We start from the raw sequence: 16,477 nt of genomic DNA on the forward strand, positions 1-16,477 counted from the left end.
CGAGAAACCAAAAGAATGGTGTTATACAAAGAAAACGAACTCTATGGGCGAGATTGTGATAATGTAGAGGGATATCATGGAAGTATTAGAGTAACTTAAACCTGGAAATTTATTAAGATTGTACGAAAAGAAAGAAAGGAAACAGAAAATATAGATCTAATCAAGAACTAGAAGTGGGAGATTCATTATAAGAAACTGCTGGAAGAAAACAGAAAAAAATTTCTGGCAGAAATTGACGAAGTTAACATTAATACCGAAGAAGCGGTACAGTTAATAAGTAAAAATGAAATTAAAAAAGAAATATGAGAAATGAAAAACGGTAAAGCTTCAGGGCGTGGAAACATTCCCATTGAACTAGTAAAACATGGACTAGACACTGTTGGAAATGCTATGGGATTGTAAATTCATTAACGTTACTAGTTTTATGAGAAGATTAAACAGCGAAATCCTTAAAAAGCGAATAGAGGCGGAGTAACAAGAAATAGAAGAACAGTGCGGCTTCTAGGCAGGACGGTCCTGTATGGACAATATTTTTACTCTACAAGTAATAGAGAAACGCGTTCCCAGAAATCTTGCCAATCTTATTTTCATAGATCTTGAAAAGGCCTACGACATAGTACTTTAAAAATCTCTATTTAAAGTTGTGACAAGAATGGACCTAAAGAAAACGTATATCGGAGCTCTACCCAACATCTATAAGAATCGGCCGAGTATTGTTAAGACGAAAAATTACTTTTCAGAACTATTTCGAGTAACACCTGGTCTTAAACATGGATGTTGCCTATCCCCTACTTTATTTAAAATTTAGATTTAAGGGGCATTACAGAAATGGAGACAAAAATGTTCAGTATGGGAATCAAAATCGGCGAGAGCTACCTGACTACATTATTCTTCGCTGATGTTCAATTAATAATAGCAAACTGCGAAGAATATATAGATTCCATGCTAAGGAAACTTAAAGATGAATACGAACAATTAGGAATGAAAGTTAATGTAACCAAAACAGGAACATTTACGAATTGCAAAGGAAAATTAAGATCTAAGAAGAATACAAATGTTTAGGCAGGATTATATCTGACAATGGTTCATATGAGTGTGATGTCCGACGCAGAACTCAACAGGGACAAAAGTGTATATGTATTATGAATTCTTTACTTTGGTCCAATCAAATTTCCACTAGTACAAAATTGATAATCTAAAGAGGAATTGTAGAGTCAATATTGACATATGGATCAGAATGCTGGAATATGACGGTAAAAAAACAAAGAAAAAAGAAGACTCGGTAGAAATGGATTTTCTCCGAAGAGCGTGTCCAATATTTAAACTAGAGCAAATACCAAATAGTGAAATTAGATGACTTACGAAACGAATACCTAGAGCAAGTGAAAGAATAAAGACAATTGATATGGTATGATCTGTTATGATTGATATTGATACCAACGATAGAAAATTATGAAGAAATGAGGTTAGGAAATTGGACCTAGTAAAAAATTAAAGTCAAAAAGAATGATAACACAACTACACAAAATTATACTATAAAGAGTATATAGTACGAATATTCTGGCGTTCAATAATTTGTGATCACTTTCAATCAAACCATACGTCTGTTAATATATTACATATAAGTAAAAAAACTGGTAGCAACCTCGTAAACGAGACATCTTCTCTCACTTGAAATATGGAAATGAATATAAAAAAGAATCAAATAAGTACAAAGTTGTAATATGTCTATGTATTTGTAATATATTTTTACATTTTCATGATCTTCGAAAATTGATCAACTTATACATATTTTGCTATGTTGCGTAACAAACACTCACCTTGTCAATTTCAACTTCATCGTCGGACGTTAACGTATCACTTCTAGCTAAAGACGGCTTCCTAGGAGGACTCTTCAAGACTCTTTCTGAAGCTTTTTGTAAAGTCGGAAGATTGTGAATTTTGTGATCCTTTTTAGGAGGAGATTTTTCCCTCTGTGGAACCGGTTTCAGCGCTGGTTTCTGAAAGAAACTTTCTTTCGCCCCATTTTCCTGAGGTTCTTTGGGTTCTGCTTTTTTAATCTTCTTTAATTGGACTCCAGCTGTAACGTTATTTTGCTTTTAAAAATACTTACATATGATTTAGTACGTATGGACTACAAAGCCGAGGGATATTTTTAAGGAACCATTTGACTCAGCATGAATCACATATAAATCTGAAGCTACTTACTATTTTAATAGTAATAAGTTTAAAATAAGTTTATTGACGTCAATAAACTTATTTTAAACTAAGTTGAACTTAGAAACTAAACTTTGAAAGTTAAAGGGAAAATTCTATAAAACAGCCATAAGACCAGCTATGATGTACGGAACTGAATTTTGGGCAGTTAAAAAAAAGGAACAACGAATGCATGTGGCGGAAATGAGATATGACCCAAGATAGACACTTATGGAGTAATATAATTAAGGAATCCGGGCCCCCAAAGGGATAAAGGCAAAGAGCATGATGATGATAATATGAATACAACAATCGAAAAAATGCCCATGTATGATCCCAGCATAGAATCGTGTAGCCCACATAGCCCAAGATAGTAAAGATAATGAAATACATATACACAGTACTGCACTAAATATTCTAAATATAAATAGAGGTACTCTAAATATAAATAGTTGATAGAAAAAGAACACATGCAACATTAGATAGAATAATAAAGCATATAAACATATACAAGCATAGAAACAAATAAAATTATTCACATTTTCTGAAGCAATTTCAAAATCAATAACAACAACGTAAATATCTCTCTCGATATGTTTATACCGTCAATTTAAAATATTTTTAGGCTAAAAATGTTAGTATTAGGATTTCTTTAAATTTATAAATAATTCTATTTTGTAAAATTTCCTTTAAGCTTGCGAACTATTGGCGGTTACTAATGATTTGACAAAAATTGCATAGTGCTAGTGTTGATAATAGTCCAAGAGCCAGCGAAAATGAGTTTCGAGGAATATACAGTCAACTTCCATTCAGTCGCGAGCGCGTGATCACCCTCATCATCAACCCTGATTAACACCCTCAAAATCATTGATTAATGACCCCTATTAATGAATGATTTTCTATTAATGAACGATTTCAATGTAGGCAACACAACATACATTGCTTGCATAAATTAATTAAACGCTCTGTGATTGGCAGTGACCTGTGTTGTAGGCAACCAAACATATACCTACATATTTATATCACAGTATAGACAACAACGGATATGAAAATAGAACTTTTGAGACATATGGTAATCTAAAAATGCCTACTGGTGATTTTGTTAACTTTATTAGTATACTTGACTGTCTATTTCACAAGAATTTTGACATATTAGCTGTACAGCCGAATATTATTAAAACATATGTTTCTCTATTTAGTACCATAAATTTTAGCCACCCTTGTGAACAATTTCCACTAAAATATTGTAGAACTTTATTTAGCTTTGTACGTTTATACTATTCATTAAAATTCATGAAGAGAAATTTGAAACTGAAAAACATGAAAATATAACCAAAAGAAAAAATAATAAATTGATTATTTGGAAACATCAATAAAGCATTATTTACTTGTTTATATCAATATAAAAAGTCAAAATACTCTTTTTTTATTACAGTGATCAGATAATATCGATTAATAGTTAATATACCTATTTAGGGGTTTTCTTCACATTATCTTATGTTTTTAGTGAGATGTAACTAAAATATCTGATCATATTCCATAAAAATGTATTAGAGTATTACTTCTAATTAATTAATACTTAATTATATTGACATTAATCAAGATCAAGTAAAAAACAATGTAAAATATCATTCAAAATCACATTTGAACAAAAGCAATTGTGTATAGAATAATCCATACTCCTAAATTGCTTTAGCTAATTTCTTTTCATATTCCTTTGGCATATTAATTGCAAAGCCGAATATTATTAAAATAAAATATTGTATAACTTTATTTAGCTGTGTATGTTTGTACTATTCATTACAATTCATGAAGAGAAATTTCAAGACTGAAAAACATGAAAATATAACCAAAAGAAAAAATAATAATTGATTATTTGGAAACATCAATAAAACATTATTTACTTGTTTATAACAATATAATAAGTCAAAATACTCTTTTTTATTACAATGAACAGATAATATCAATCAATAATTAATATACCCATTCAGGGGCTTTCTTCACATTATCTTATGTTTTTAGTGAGATGTAACTAAAATATCTGATCATATTCCATAAAAATGTATTAGAGTGTTTCTTCTAATTAATTAATAATTAATTATATTGACATTAATCAAGATCAAGTAAACAACAATGTAAAATATCATTCAAAATCACATTTGAACAAAAGCAATTAATTATCCATAGAGAATAGTCCATACTCCTAAATTGCTTTAGCTAATTTCTTTTCATATTCTTTCCCGGTCACTTCTTCAGAATTTACATTTCCATGTATCTCATCGCAGAACTAATTATGGTTCAAATATAGGTATGATCTGACTTCTCATACATGCAAATCAGTGCTCATGAGATATAATTTGTTTAACTTCTGAAATTTTAAACTACAAAATGATACTTTGTAAACTTAATGTGTACTTGTTTTATACATGTATATTTGATTTTTATCTGTAATTGTATTTATCTACAATGTATTTTTGTCTAATTTTGACAGTGGGTCTGTCACCTTTGTTATTATTAAATAAATAAATAAATGTAATATCTAATGCAACATGTAATAATAAATGAAGTTCATTTAAAAATTTATTTTTTATTTCCACAAATACATTCTTAACCCTCCTTCCCACGGGTGGGGTCTATCAGTACAACTATAAATGAAATTGCTTAATTTTTTAAATTTTTTTTTTGTATTTTTTTCCTAGACTTGGTGTATCTTTTAATAGCACTGAATAGTACATTTTAGCATAATTTGGTGAAATTGTATGAATCCCTTCAATCGCTACCTGCAAAAGTATCCTGACAGACCCCACCCGTGGGTGGGCGTTTCTTGTTTTGTACTATGGCTTGGTTAATATTGCAGCTATAAATGCATTTATTATATACTGAGATCCAATAATACGAATGCAGAATTTCGGTTTTCTCGTCGATTGTTTCTTTAGGAAGTCTTTAGGAATTGCGTTAGTCCAGAAAAATATGAAAATACGAGCCCTAAATATGCGTATATAGAGAACATCACAGTTACTTGCTGCACAATTTTTTGAAATTGAGCAAATGACGAGAGATGACCCAGCCCCACGAAAACAGGGATGTATAAGTATTATATAAAAAGAAAAACTAGGTATTTCTGCCAATTGGCAATACAAAAACTGGTTATAATATATGGAATATATAAAAGCATTTTGTGCTGATCATGTAGAAAGAAAATTTACATAATTTAACCCCCTCTATTTTCTGTTTCTAATTTTAATTTTGGATGTATCCTTTTTACTTGTATTAATGTAAGTATATAGAATAATAATATTGTCTTCTTTTATATTTTTCTTTTGTATTTTGCCGTTCATGATTTTTTTAATAAACTCTTGTAAAAAAATAATGGTGTTAGTTATTTCCCAGTAAACTATCAAAATATGTATTGATAGACATATTATATGTACATTTAGGTAGTACAACGTTACATCAGTAAGTTTCCTTAAAAATATTGAAAAAAAAAATTTTTTTAATAAGGAGAATATTGTTTTAAATTTGGTCCTGATAGACCCCACCCGTGTATTTGTGTCACAAGAAAGTCACCCGTGGAATAGAGGGTTAACATTAACAGGATGACGCTACTTTTAGCACTTTGTACGATTCCGTTAGACATCTAATGTACATCAACAAGGATTGTAAGAAAAAACTCAAAGAAAAATTGTGCTATGAAGTACAGTTATAAAATTATGGAAGGAAAATCATTATTTAAATAAAAAATTCAGAAAACATTCTGTACATTCTACAGAAAAGAAATGTGTCGATAATGTGACAATTGAAGACTACATGGCACTTACATCTAAATTTTGTCTTTCGTTAAATTTAGCTAATTTCATAAATGTTCAAATTTTACAGTCTAGAAAAAAGGCAAGAGGTAGAAGATTCAGTAATCAGTTTAAACAGGATGTCTCTTAATGTACTTCAAGGGGCCAAAAGTTTTACAAAAATGTTTTGTGTAGCAAATTTTGTTTACCCAGCCCTAATATATTATTTAAAAATAATATACCAGACAGCTACTCAAAAAGTGTAACTAATTTGTCGGATAAAACTGTATATTCATATGTTAATGTATATAAAAATAGAACCGGTGACACATTTGATAATCTAAAAATCCCTACTGTTGATTCTGTTGACTTTATAAGGAGGTATACTTGACATTCTATTTCAAAAGAATTTTGAAATATTAGCTGTACAACCGAATATTATTAAAACATGTTTTTCGATTTAGTACCATAAATTTTAGTCGCCTTTTGAACAAAGACCACTCAAATATTGTACAACTTTATTTAGCCTTGTACGTTTGTACTATTTATTAAAATTCAAAACAGAAATTTCAATACTCAAAAAATATTGTACAACTTTATTTAGCCGTATACGTTTGTACTATTTATTAAAATTCAACAACAGAAATTTCAATACTCAAAAATATGAAAATAAAACTAAAAGAAAAAAATAATAAAACGATTATTTGGAAACATCAATAACACGATTATTTAATCGTTTATATCGAAATAACAAGTCAAAATAGTCTATTACAATGAACAGGTAAGATCAATCACTAATCAATATACATATTTAGGAGTTTTGTTCACATCCTCTTGTGTTTTTAGTGAGATATAATTAAACTATATTAACTGATTTCAAACTCTGTATTTGAATTTTGAAATGAAACTTTGCATTTTATTCGACTTTATAACCATACAGCTTTAAAACTAGCATATTTATTAAAAACTGTTGCATAACTCTCCTTTTGATTTTTTTGTTTTTTTTTTTGATAGTGTATAAGACAGTTCTGTAACAAATAGTTGTGAAACGTTAGAAAACAAAATCATAAATACAACGCAGAGAAAGAAACAATTTAAGGTTTTTTTTTTAATTTCTCGAAGAATGAAAGAGTAGCAAGAAGAGTTTTGAAATTGGTTGAAATTAAAATCAATTTTGTTAAATAAATCAAAGTCGGCTCTGTCGCGTCCATATGTGCAGGGCCAGTCCACGGTTTTCGTCCAGACAATATGGCGTCAAGGTCACCGAATTTTGTCTAAAAAGATCAAAGGTACCGCGGTAGAGTGAGAATACTGGTTGTTGTCTATACTGTGTTTATATTCCCACTAAAAAATTTAAAATGAAGGAGCCGCTGTTAGTACTCTCTGTTATTGTATGTCATTATTTACTTTATTGTTTACAATTCTGTGTATTTGAAAAATCAAAAGATGGATTTTGACGAAGAGTTTAATTTAACTCCACCAGAAGTGGCAGAAACTGTAAATGAAATATCTCTAAGTTTACTGCCTGAAAAAAGCAGAGTGTTGTACGAAAAAACATACGCTGAATTTATTGCATGGTGTGACGTGAGAAAAATAATACGATATTCAGAATCTGTATAGTTGACATATTTTTCAAACATTACCGACAAAGGACTAATAGCAAGTTTGTGGTCCAAATATGCGATGCTAAAATCAACCTTAAGTTTAAAATCAAACATTGATATATCTAAATATAATAAGTTAATTATGTTTATCAAGAAAAAAAACGAACAGGTGATGTACCAAAGAAATCAAAAACACTTGAAAAAGAACAAGTCTATAAATTCATCTCTGCTGCTCCTAACGACGTGTTTCTAATGATAAAGGTAAACCAGTAAATTAAGTTTATATATTTAATACTCGTATTTCATAACATTTCATTTTGTACATTGCATTGATTTTCGGAATGGTTGGTGCGTTAAGAAAGGACGAACTATTGAAATTAGAAACAAATAATGTTCAAGACTTGGGGTCAAAGTTTCTTGTCACAATAAAAGTATCAAAAACACACACAAATAGAATATTTCCCATAGTAGATAGAAGCAAATACCATTCTCAATGCGATAAAAAAATGTTCCACACAGCCAATTGGCATAAATACGTTTTCCAAAATTCCTTCCGTTATTGCTAAATTCTTAAAATTAGAGCACCCGCATCTCTACACTGGGCATTGTTTTAGACGTTCTTCTGCCTCCATACTGTGTGACAGTGGTGCAAACTTTTCAGCTATTAAAAGACTAGGTGGCTGGAAATCGACTGATGTAGCAGAAGGTTGTATAGATAATTCTATGCAGAGTAAATTCGTGTAACCTTCTGGCTAAGGTCTAGTGTTAGGGTTTTCAGGTCGCGCAAGCGCCCCTAACATGACTTAACGACTACTTTCGTAGCCGGGACCGACGGCTTTACTGAGGCTTAACTGAAGCTTAACGGAGGTGGCACCTCAGTTAAATTAGAAATTAAAAATTTTGTCGGTGGCGGGATTCGAACCCGGGCCCTCTAGCTTGTTAAGCCGGTAACACAGCCACTGAGCTACGGCTGCCACTAAACTAAGATATCTTTATTTCTGAAAAGTATGGTCGACGGAGAAGTTTTGTAACGAACTCATGAATTAAAGTGGCGATTAACAATCTTGAACATTTACGCGCTCGCTCCGCTCGCGTTAAAATATCTCAATTGTTAATCGCCCTTATTAATACACTTGATGAAACTTGTGATTATTGATGACTAATTTCATTATTTGCTTGTAGACTAGTGATTTATGGGCAGTAGTGAAAAGAGGTTGTTAACGTGCTTGTGTTGTTACTCAGCCTTAGTTCAAAGTTCTTTAACTTGATCGTGTGTTGTAAGGTAACGTTTTATTTTAAGCTGCAATTCATTTTGTTATTGTTCTCTTGATATGTCCGAGAAAACAAAAATGGTTGGGTTTACGATCAGTCAAAAGTTAGACCTCAAGTAAAATTAAAAACGTTACTTTCTGTAAACTTATGTGCCTTCAGTCGACAGTGCGAGACATTTTAAAACAAAAATACAAACTTCTTTCGTTTACACCTATACCAGGTTTAATAATTGTTGCAAAGTCAAAACAGTTTTTTGACATAGTAGAATTAGAAAGAGATTTTAGTGCATCCTCGGGGGGTTCACTTGATTTAAGCAACGTCACGGGATGAAATTGACTTTATAAAGAAAAGCTCAGCGATGACCAACAGGGAACTGGGGAATTTAAAAGTGAATTAGAGGAGTGCGTTTCTTCAAGTAATCAGAGCTACGAACAAATTTATAACGCGTACGAATGGGAACACTTCTCGAAATATCTTCCAACTTGGACGGTAGCTTTTTCAAGTGAAGGTAAAACAGGCCATAAATTCAGCAAAGAACGGTTCACGAGTATGTTCTGTAGCAACGCTACAGGATGCCACAAACTGAAGTTGGCGGTGATTGGTAAGACAAGAAAAAACCTAGGTCTTTAAAGGGTACTTTAAAGGTTTGAAGTCAAAAAACATTTAAAAGTAAACAATTTCAACAAGAAACTGTGTTATTGATTATCAACTCTCTTTAATTTACATCCTGAAACGCATGTGCTTAAGTCTGCTGACAGCAAATTGTTTGTCAAATTCTTGCCCCAAACACGACTGCATTAGTTTAGACTGTGGGCCAAGACGTTCTTCTTCTTATTGTACCGTCTTTTAACGAAGCTTGGCGATCATTTCTTTAAACGCTTTCCTATTTTTGCAACGTGAAACGTGTTCAACACTGAGATTAGTTCAATCTCTGATATTCTTCAGCCAAAATTTTTTCTTTCAAGACTTTATTGCGTGTATGAAAAGAAGCTACAAAACAAAGTTACTTTGCTCAAAAATTGAAGAATGATATAATAGGAGAGGATGAAAATGACGATCCGGAATTTGAACATCTAACGAATGAAGACATCATAAGAAAATACCGAAGAAAAAAAGAAGAGAAAAGTGATCAATAACAATAAGAGGAGTTTAAATCTGGGGAACAAGTGACTTACGAAGCGGCAGTTTGTTATGAACTTCTAGAATATCTAAAGCACAATCACAATGCTTTACTCGCTGAAAAACCGATGCTGCCTAAAATGCAATGTAGAATTAAGAAACACCTTTACCAATCAAAGAAGCAGACAGACAAATGACAGACTCCTTTAAAAAAGTGTAAAATATGTGAATAAACAATAAAAACTGAAAATTAAAGCTTAGGTAAAACAATTTTTTTTATTTTTTGCTGTTATTTGACTGTATAAAACCCACGGATAAGCGGAAGTTGATTGTATTTTGTAAGGAGAAAATGTAATAAAATAAATAAGGCAACACTTGTCAAAAAGAGATAAGTAAAATATAAGTTAAAGAAATTTTAGAGGGGTTGAACGAAAATATATAAAGCTGATGAAAGTTAATGCAATAAAGTTCGGTACATGGCCAATTAGCCACCTATTAAAAATATAAGCGAAATGCAGAAAAGGACGTGGTACTGGAGAGGCCCTTTTCACTTTGCATATATTAATCAAGGATTTTTTGGTTTAAATAAAGAAAGGGGCACCAAGAACTAAAAACTATTCAAAATAAAATTAACAAAGAGCAAGTAGAAAACATCGATAATAATCGATAGAACGCAAATAAATACACTTACGGGTACAAAAAACGGGCACCCTTATAATTTCTGACGAATATGCCCTGATCTTTGTTTTTTTTTCGGTTCTTTTTACAAATTTGGCATACAATGACCACGGATTAGCAGAAATCCCTATAGATAGTTTTTAACGAGAATTGTCCAGATATTGTTAGAAAATATCAACAATGTTGAAGTTTTCATCTTATACTTACTTCAGTGTTACAAGGAGGCTGTGAAAATTTCAATTATTTTAATTACGTCTTTTCTATTTATTAATGTCAAAAGTGTTTGTTATTATCGCGATTGTGTCAACTATTGACAATTTCAAGATGTTTTGAGTGCAGAAATTGTTGCTCTTATTCACGATGGACGAAGTAAAGTTTACCTAGCTGACAGATACAGCGTTTCACGCAGTACAATGAGTAGATAGGTAGCCATTTCAGTCCACTTTTTTCCCCAGATTCTGGGGAAAAACCGCTCGCTCCTTATGGAGAATATGGCAAATTTCCCCAGTCCCCTGACACAGATTTCCCCAGATTCGGCCTAACCAAACCTAACCTAAACGTGAAGATAGCGTCAATTCTTCTTCTTTTACGCAACATTAATTCTTCTTCTTTTACACAACGTGAAGATAGCGTCAATTCTTCTTCTTAAATTTAGTAATTATCCATTTTTAATATGAATTAATTTACATATTATTTTTGTATTTTAAATATTATCCACTATCTATAAGACGATTTTAATCCAAATTATTAAATTATTAATTATTATTATTAAACAAAAAATTCTACCGTGTGTAGGAATCGAACTCGGGACTAGCACCACCGAAGCTAAGTATCCACGTCGCTAAGCCACATAGACGTATAAAATTCACAAACAACAATCTGTATAAAAAAAACAAATACGGCATAGGTATCAAAATCTGCGTATGTAATTTATCATCAACAGGTAATGTACAAAAAAATTTCGATATACTTTGTATATTATTGTTCTACAATAAATGTCAAAAAAGACGATATGGATAATATTTCAAATATATTTTTAACTGTAAATGTGTTGGTGAAAATACCATTTGAATACTTGCAACGTCCAAACGGCTCAACGTATAACAATGTGTAAGGTATCGAGGAAAAGGGGAAAGGGTAACTAATACGTTAAGAAACGAATACACAAAGTATAAAAATACACAAGTTATACGCCTTTATATTAAGACAGAGACCAAGAAACGAATACACAAAGTATAAAAATACACAAGTTATAAGCCTTTATATTAAGACAGAGACTAAGAAACGAATACAGAAAGTATAAAAATAAAAAAAATACAAGTTTTACACACAACACTGATACCTTTATATATAAAAAAATGAACAAGTATTGTTTATTTACATTACATTAGTACCAAAAAGCACGTCTGTATAAGCTTCCTCCATCTTTAGTAAGCGATTAGGATATGCCAACCAAAATCGTCCCTTTTTCACAAAACCTAGTAGGTCACGTAGCGTCTTATCCAGGTAACCATTATTCAAATATCGGATAAGTTTGCGTCGGAAATCAGTATTTTTAATTATTTGATGTAATTTAATGTGAACGTCGTCTGTTAATGCCTCAATTTGCGTTTTCATGTGTAAACGTCGTTCTTCTCTAAGTAATCGTTTTGCTTCCAATCTCCTTTGATCTTCATTCTCTCGATTTGACCGTTGCTCAGCTTCTTCTTGTGATTCTTCGTGATGGTGATGTTTGTTACATGATATGGACACAGTTCTAGTTTCGTTCCAATTGTTCCTTTGGAATAGTCGTTTACACCCGCAAGGTTTTTCAGATTCACATATTGTATCATAAGACATTATGTCACATAACCAGAGGAATCTAAACGACGCGTGAACGGTAGGAATATCTGAAACAGAATAAAGTGCTTAATTAGGGTATAAGGTACACGTTCATCCATAAGAATCAATGTAAAAAGTGCGGCATTTATCGCATGTAGTAAAATTGATTACATTAGCTGTAAATGTCGTCTCCGGAGGAATTAATAAACGTATGAAAAACTGATTGCAACTTGGTGCAAGTTTTCATGTTTATTAATCTGTCCAACTATTGCGCAATATGGTGTAATATTGCGTAGTTGGCCGGTACGCTCTTATTGTGGCATTGTCTTAAGGAGGTCAATGCCCTTGTGGTTTTATTAAGGTGGTAAATAAAACACATTCTTTCTAAGTAGAAAAAAACTCAGCTTCAGAGTCTTAGAAAGAAACAGAGCCCTTCGAGCAAAGTGCTCTAGGGAGCTACCCTACACGGGTAAAACCATGTGTTGACACAGACTGACTTGAGATCCGAAAATGTCCCATATTTAAAGATAAATTAACTTTTATATGAAACTTTTTCATTTCTCAACCAATTAGATTTAATTATTTGTTCCAGAAGGAAGGGCGATGAACATCGAAGTGCGTGATTGGTGGCACTTGATGACATCCCCCCTGCTTTGGAGACTCTGAGGCTGATAAAAAAAGATGATTTTATTAAAAAACTTAAGAAAACAATTTTTTTTTACAATACACATATAGGAAAGAAAATGCATAAAATATATCAAATATGTACATGAAATATATCGAAATGAATATGTCTATATTGTCAAATTACTTACAAGTCCTCTAACACACACTGCACTCGCGTACACTCGCGTATCGCGGCACTGCACTGCACAAAAACACTGACAGGCGGTGATCGGTGTTGTGGACAGCATCTGCAGGTCCATCCTCGACGACGTGCTCGTTCTACGGCGGCTTCGTCCTCTCTAGCTGTACATTTCCCCTCTGCATGTCACCGGTGGGTTTGCCTGAGCCTCCGTGGTGCTCTGGACCACATAATGGTAGGGCAGGCAGTGACTGGCCACTGCGGAGACATCCACTGCATCAGGTACTTAGCGTCAAGTAGGCTGGCTCGTCGGAGATGTGGCACATCGACGGTTTCAGGGCTGCAGAAGGTGGATATCGGCATGTTAGTTTAGTGTACTAACATCCGATGCTTCTCCCCGCTGTTTTCTTGAGTGGTTTTGATGCAGGCCTCGTGTTGGGACTGTTTGCGATTTTCGATCGCGGAGCATGAGAACTCTAACATCTCGGAGTCGTGGTAGAGTTCGTTGAGGGTTGGGCGCCATGTCGTCTCCGGAGGAATTAATAAACGTATGAAAAACTGATTGCAACTTGGTGCAAGTTTTCATGTTTATTAATCTGTCCAACTATTGCGCAATATGGTGTAATATTGCGTAGTTGGCCGGTACGCTCTTATTGTGGCATTGTCTTAAGGAGGTCAATGCCCTTGTGGTTTTATTAAGGTGGTAAATAAAACACATTCTTTCTAAGTAGAAAAAAACTCAGCTTCAGAGTCTTAGAAAGAAACAGAGCCCTTCGAGCAAAGTGCTCTAGGGAGCTACCCTACACGGGTAAAACCATGTGTTGACACAGACTGACTTGAGATCCGAAAATGTCCCATATTTAAAGATAAATTAACTTTTATATGAAACTTTTTCATTTCTCAACCAATTAGATTTAATTATTTGTTCCAGAAGGAAGGGCGATGAACATCGAAGTGCGTGATTGGTGGCACTTGATGACATAAACACCAAAGTTATATCTTCGGTCGGACGGAAGATTAAATGGTATAACATTATGCTCAAAAGGCCTCTGAAATGTGCAGATTTGTGCTTGTTCTTCCATAAGAATCAATGTAAGAGTGCTGCATTTATCGCTTTTAGTCAACTTGATTACATTAGTTGTAAACAGACAAAAAATCTTGATTACCCCCACCACTTTCATCATTAACACACTCTGAATAATACCAGCAAGCGGTCATTCATCGAATAACAGTCAAAGCAGACACATCGCAGTATGACCAATCTTATGAAACAGTACATTCAGTTAAACTTAATTAAGACATGTATTGAGCAAGAATTTATTCGGGCCAACTACGCAGGCGCGTGTTTACCGACTAGTTTAATATTGCATGAAGTCGCAAAGCAATATGGAATAACAACAAAGGTCGTAGTAGGTACAAAGTGTTACTCAAATGGAGTTACAATCACACCACATTTCTGGAATGAGCATAATGAAATAATATACGATCCAACAGACGCAATTACAAAACATCATCTACCTCATCAAATAAAATTTACTATGAAAAAAGGAATGGTCATGTGTAAAAGTAATGAAGACAGAAAAATGGTTGATATATATCACGATTTTAAGAAAAACAGATCGACGGCAGCATATTTTGAGGAGGCTCCGGAATCTCTACTAGAGTTACGTACAAACATTTTTATTGCTGTAGCACAGATACTAGGAAATAAATAAAAGTAATGTTCTAAAGTAATTGTTTTTTTTTAAAACCCATTGTTGAAATGACCTACCTACGAAGAAATGTTCTATGAAACCTCTAAAAATATATAAAATAGTACTTACGTCTTTTAATTTTTGTAGCCCAAACACAAACAAACACATTATCGTCAAGGTTCTTGTAGCACAAACAACCACTGTTACTTTTCGTACATGTTGACTGACACAAACACCCACTGGTACTTTTCGTAAATGTGGACTGGCACAAACACTCACTGTTACTTTTCGTAAACGTTGACGGGCACAAGCAACCGTTGTTACTTTCGCAATGTTGACTGCAGACTGGTAGTACAAAACGTATTCGTTCAATAAATAGACAGGCTGGTATGACGTAACTCACGCTAAAACTATGTTGCGCAATATTTCGTAAGACTATTCATTTATGCATCACATGCCGGGCTTAATTATTAAATGGTATTTTCCTCAAAAAACGCCCAAGGCCCAAAAAGACGCAGAAATGGCATTTCAGATGTGGCAAAATGTTTCAACCTTAACATTCACAATGGTTACAAATCCTACGCTAGAGCCACCAGATATAACCATAACTATGGTTAGGGGAACTCATAATTTTAGAGCAAATTGTATGGGAGATGACGAATGTCCTATTAGATTTGTTGGAGGTGCTGCTTTAGGACATTCATACTTTCCTCATTCCACAGACACCTGTACAGAAATACATTTAGATATAACGAAGCCCTGGCATTTTGGAAACGACTCTATACCTGAAGGCCGTATAAGTTTTTTTATGGTACTGGTTCATGAAATTGGGCATGCTCTTGGAATCGGTCATAGTGGTACTCAAAGCGCTATCATGTATAATATGTATCAGCATAAGATTAGTGGTCTACATAATGATGATATAAATGCAATACAGTATCTATATGGGCCTAACAATACATATGCTCCAAACCCAAAGTTTACAACAACTAGCTCAACAACAACTCGTAAGCAACCGACCCGTTCAAGGTATACAACGGTACATACACCAACAACTAGTTCGACAACGTCAAGACCAACAACTAGTTCGACAAGACCAAGGCCTAGTAAGCAACCGAAAAATTTGTGTGATATTGTTCCAGATTTTATGTTTCTAGCCACTGCTCCAGAGTTTTCAAATTTACCGATTATATATATCGCCCGCGATAAATTTATATGGAAACTAGACTTGAACGAAATGATTATTCCATCTCAGCCTGAACTTCTTGCTGATTATGTTCCTGCAGAATTACGTCAATACACTTTACAACACATTTTTCAAACAACAGGCGGTGATTTGGTTACAATTGTGCCACCAAACAAATATTTCTCAGCATCCTTTCCTAGCATTCAATATATTGATAATTTTACACTTAATATACCCAAGAAGGTCCACATCAATGCTATTTTTCAATCAAATTCCGGGAAATCCTATACATTTTACAACAATATGTCATATATAGA

At 33.1% G+C, this 16,477-nt stretch overlaps 1 protein-coding gene across 4 annotated transcripts in view; it reads right to left on the bottom strand.

The window, feature by feature from the left end:
• LOC140441059 (uncharacterized) overlaps window positions 1–16,477 on the bottom strand; it is a 130,662-nt gene that overhangs the window by 46,804 nt on the left and 67,381 nt on the right. For all 4 annotated transcript variants that reach the window (XM_072531483.1, XM_072531480.1, XM_072531484.1 and 1 more), the window contains one exon: window positions 1,821–2,080. In XM_072531483.1, coding sequence (XP_072387584.1) covers window positions 1,821–2,080 — 260 coding nt within the window. The remainder of the gene's footprint in view (window positions 1–1,820; window positions 2,081–16,477) is intronic.

Source organism: Diabrotica undecimpunctata, chromosome 5, assembly GCF_040954645.1.
Source record: "Diabrotica undecimpunctata isolate CICGRU chromosome 5, icDiaUnde3, whole genome shotgun sequence".
Classification (NCBI taxonomy): domain Eukaryota; kingdom Metazoa; phylum Arthropoda; class Insecta; order Coleoptera; family Chrysomelidae; genus Diabrotica; species Diabrotica undecimpunctata.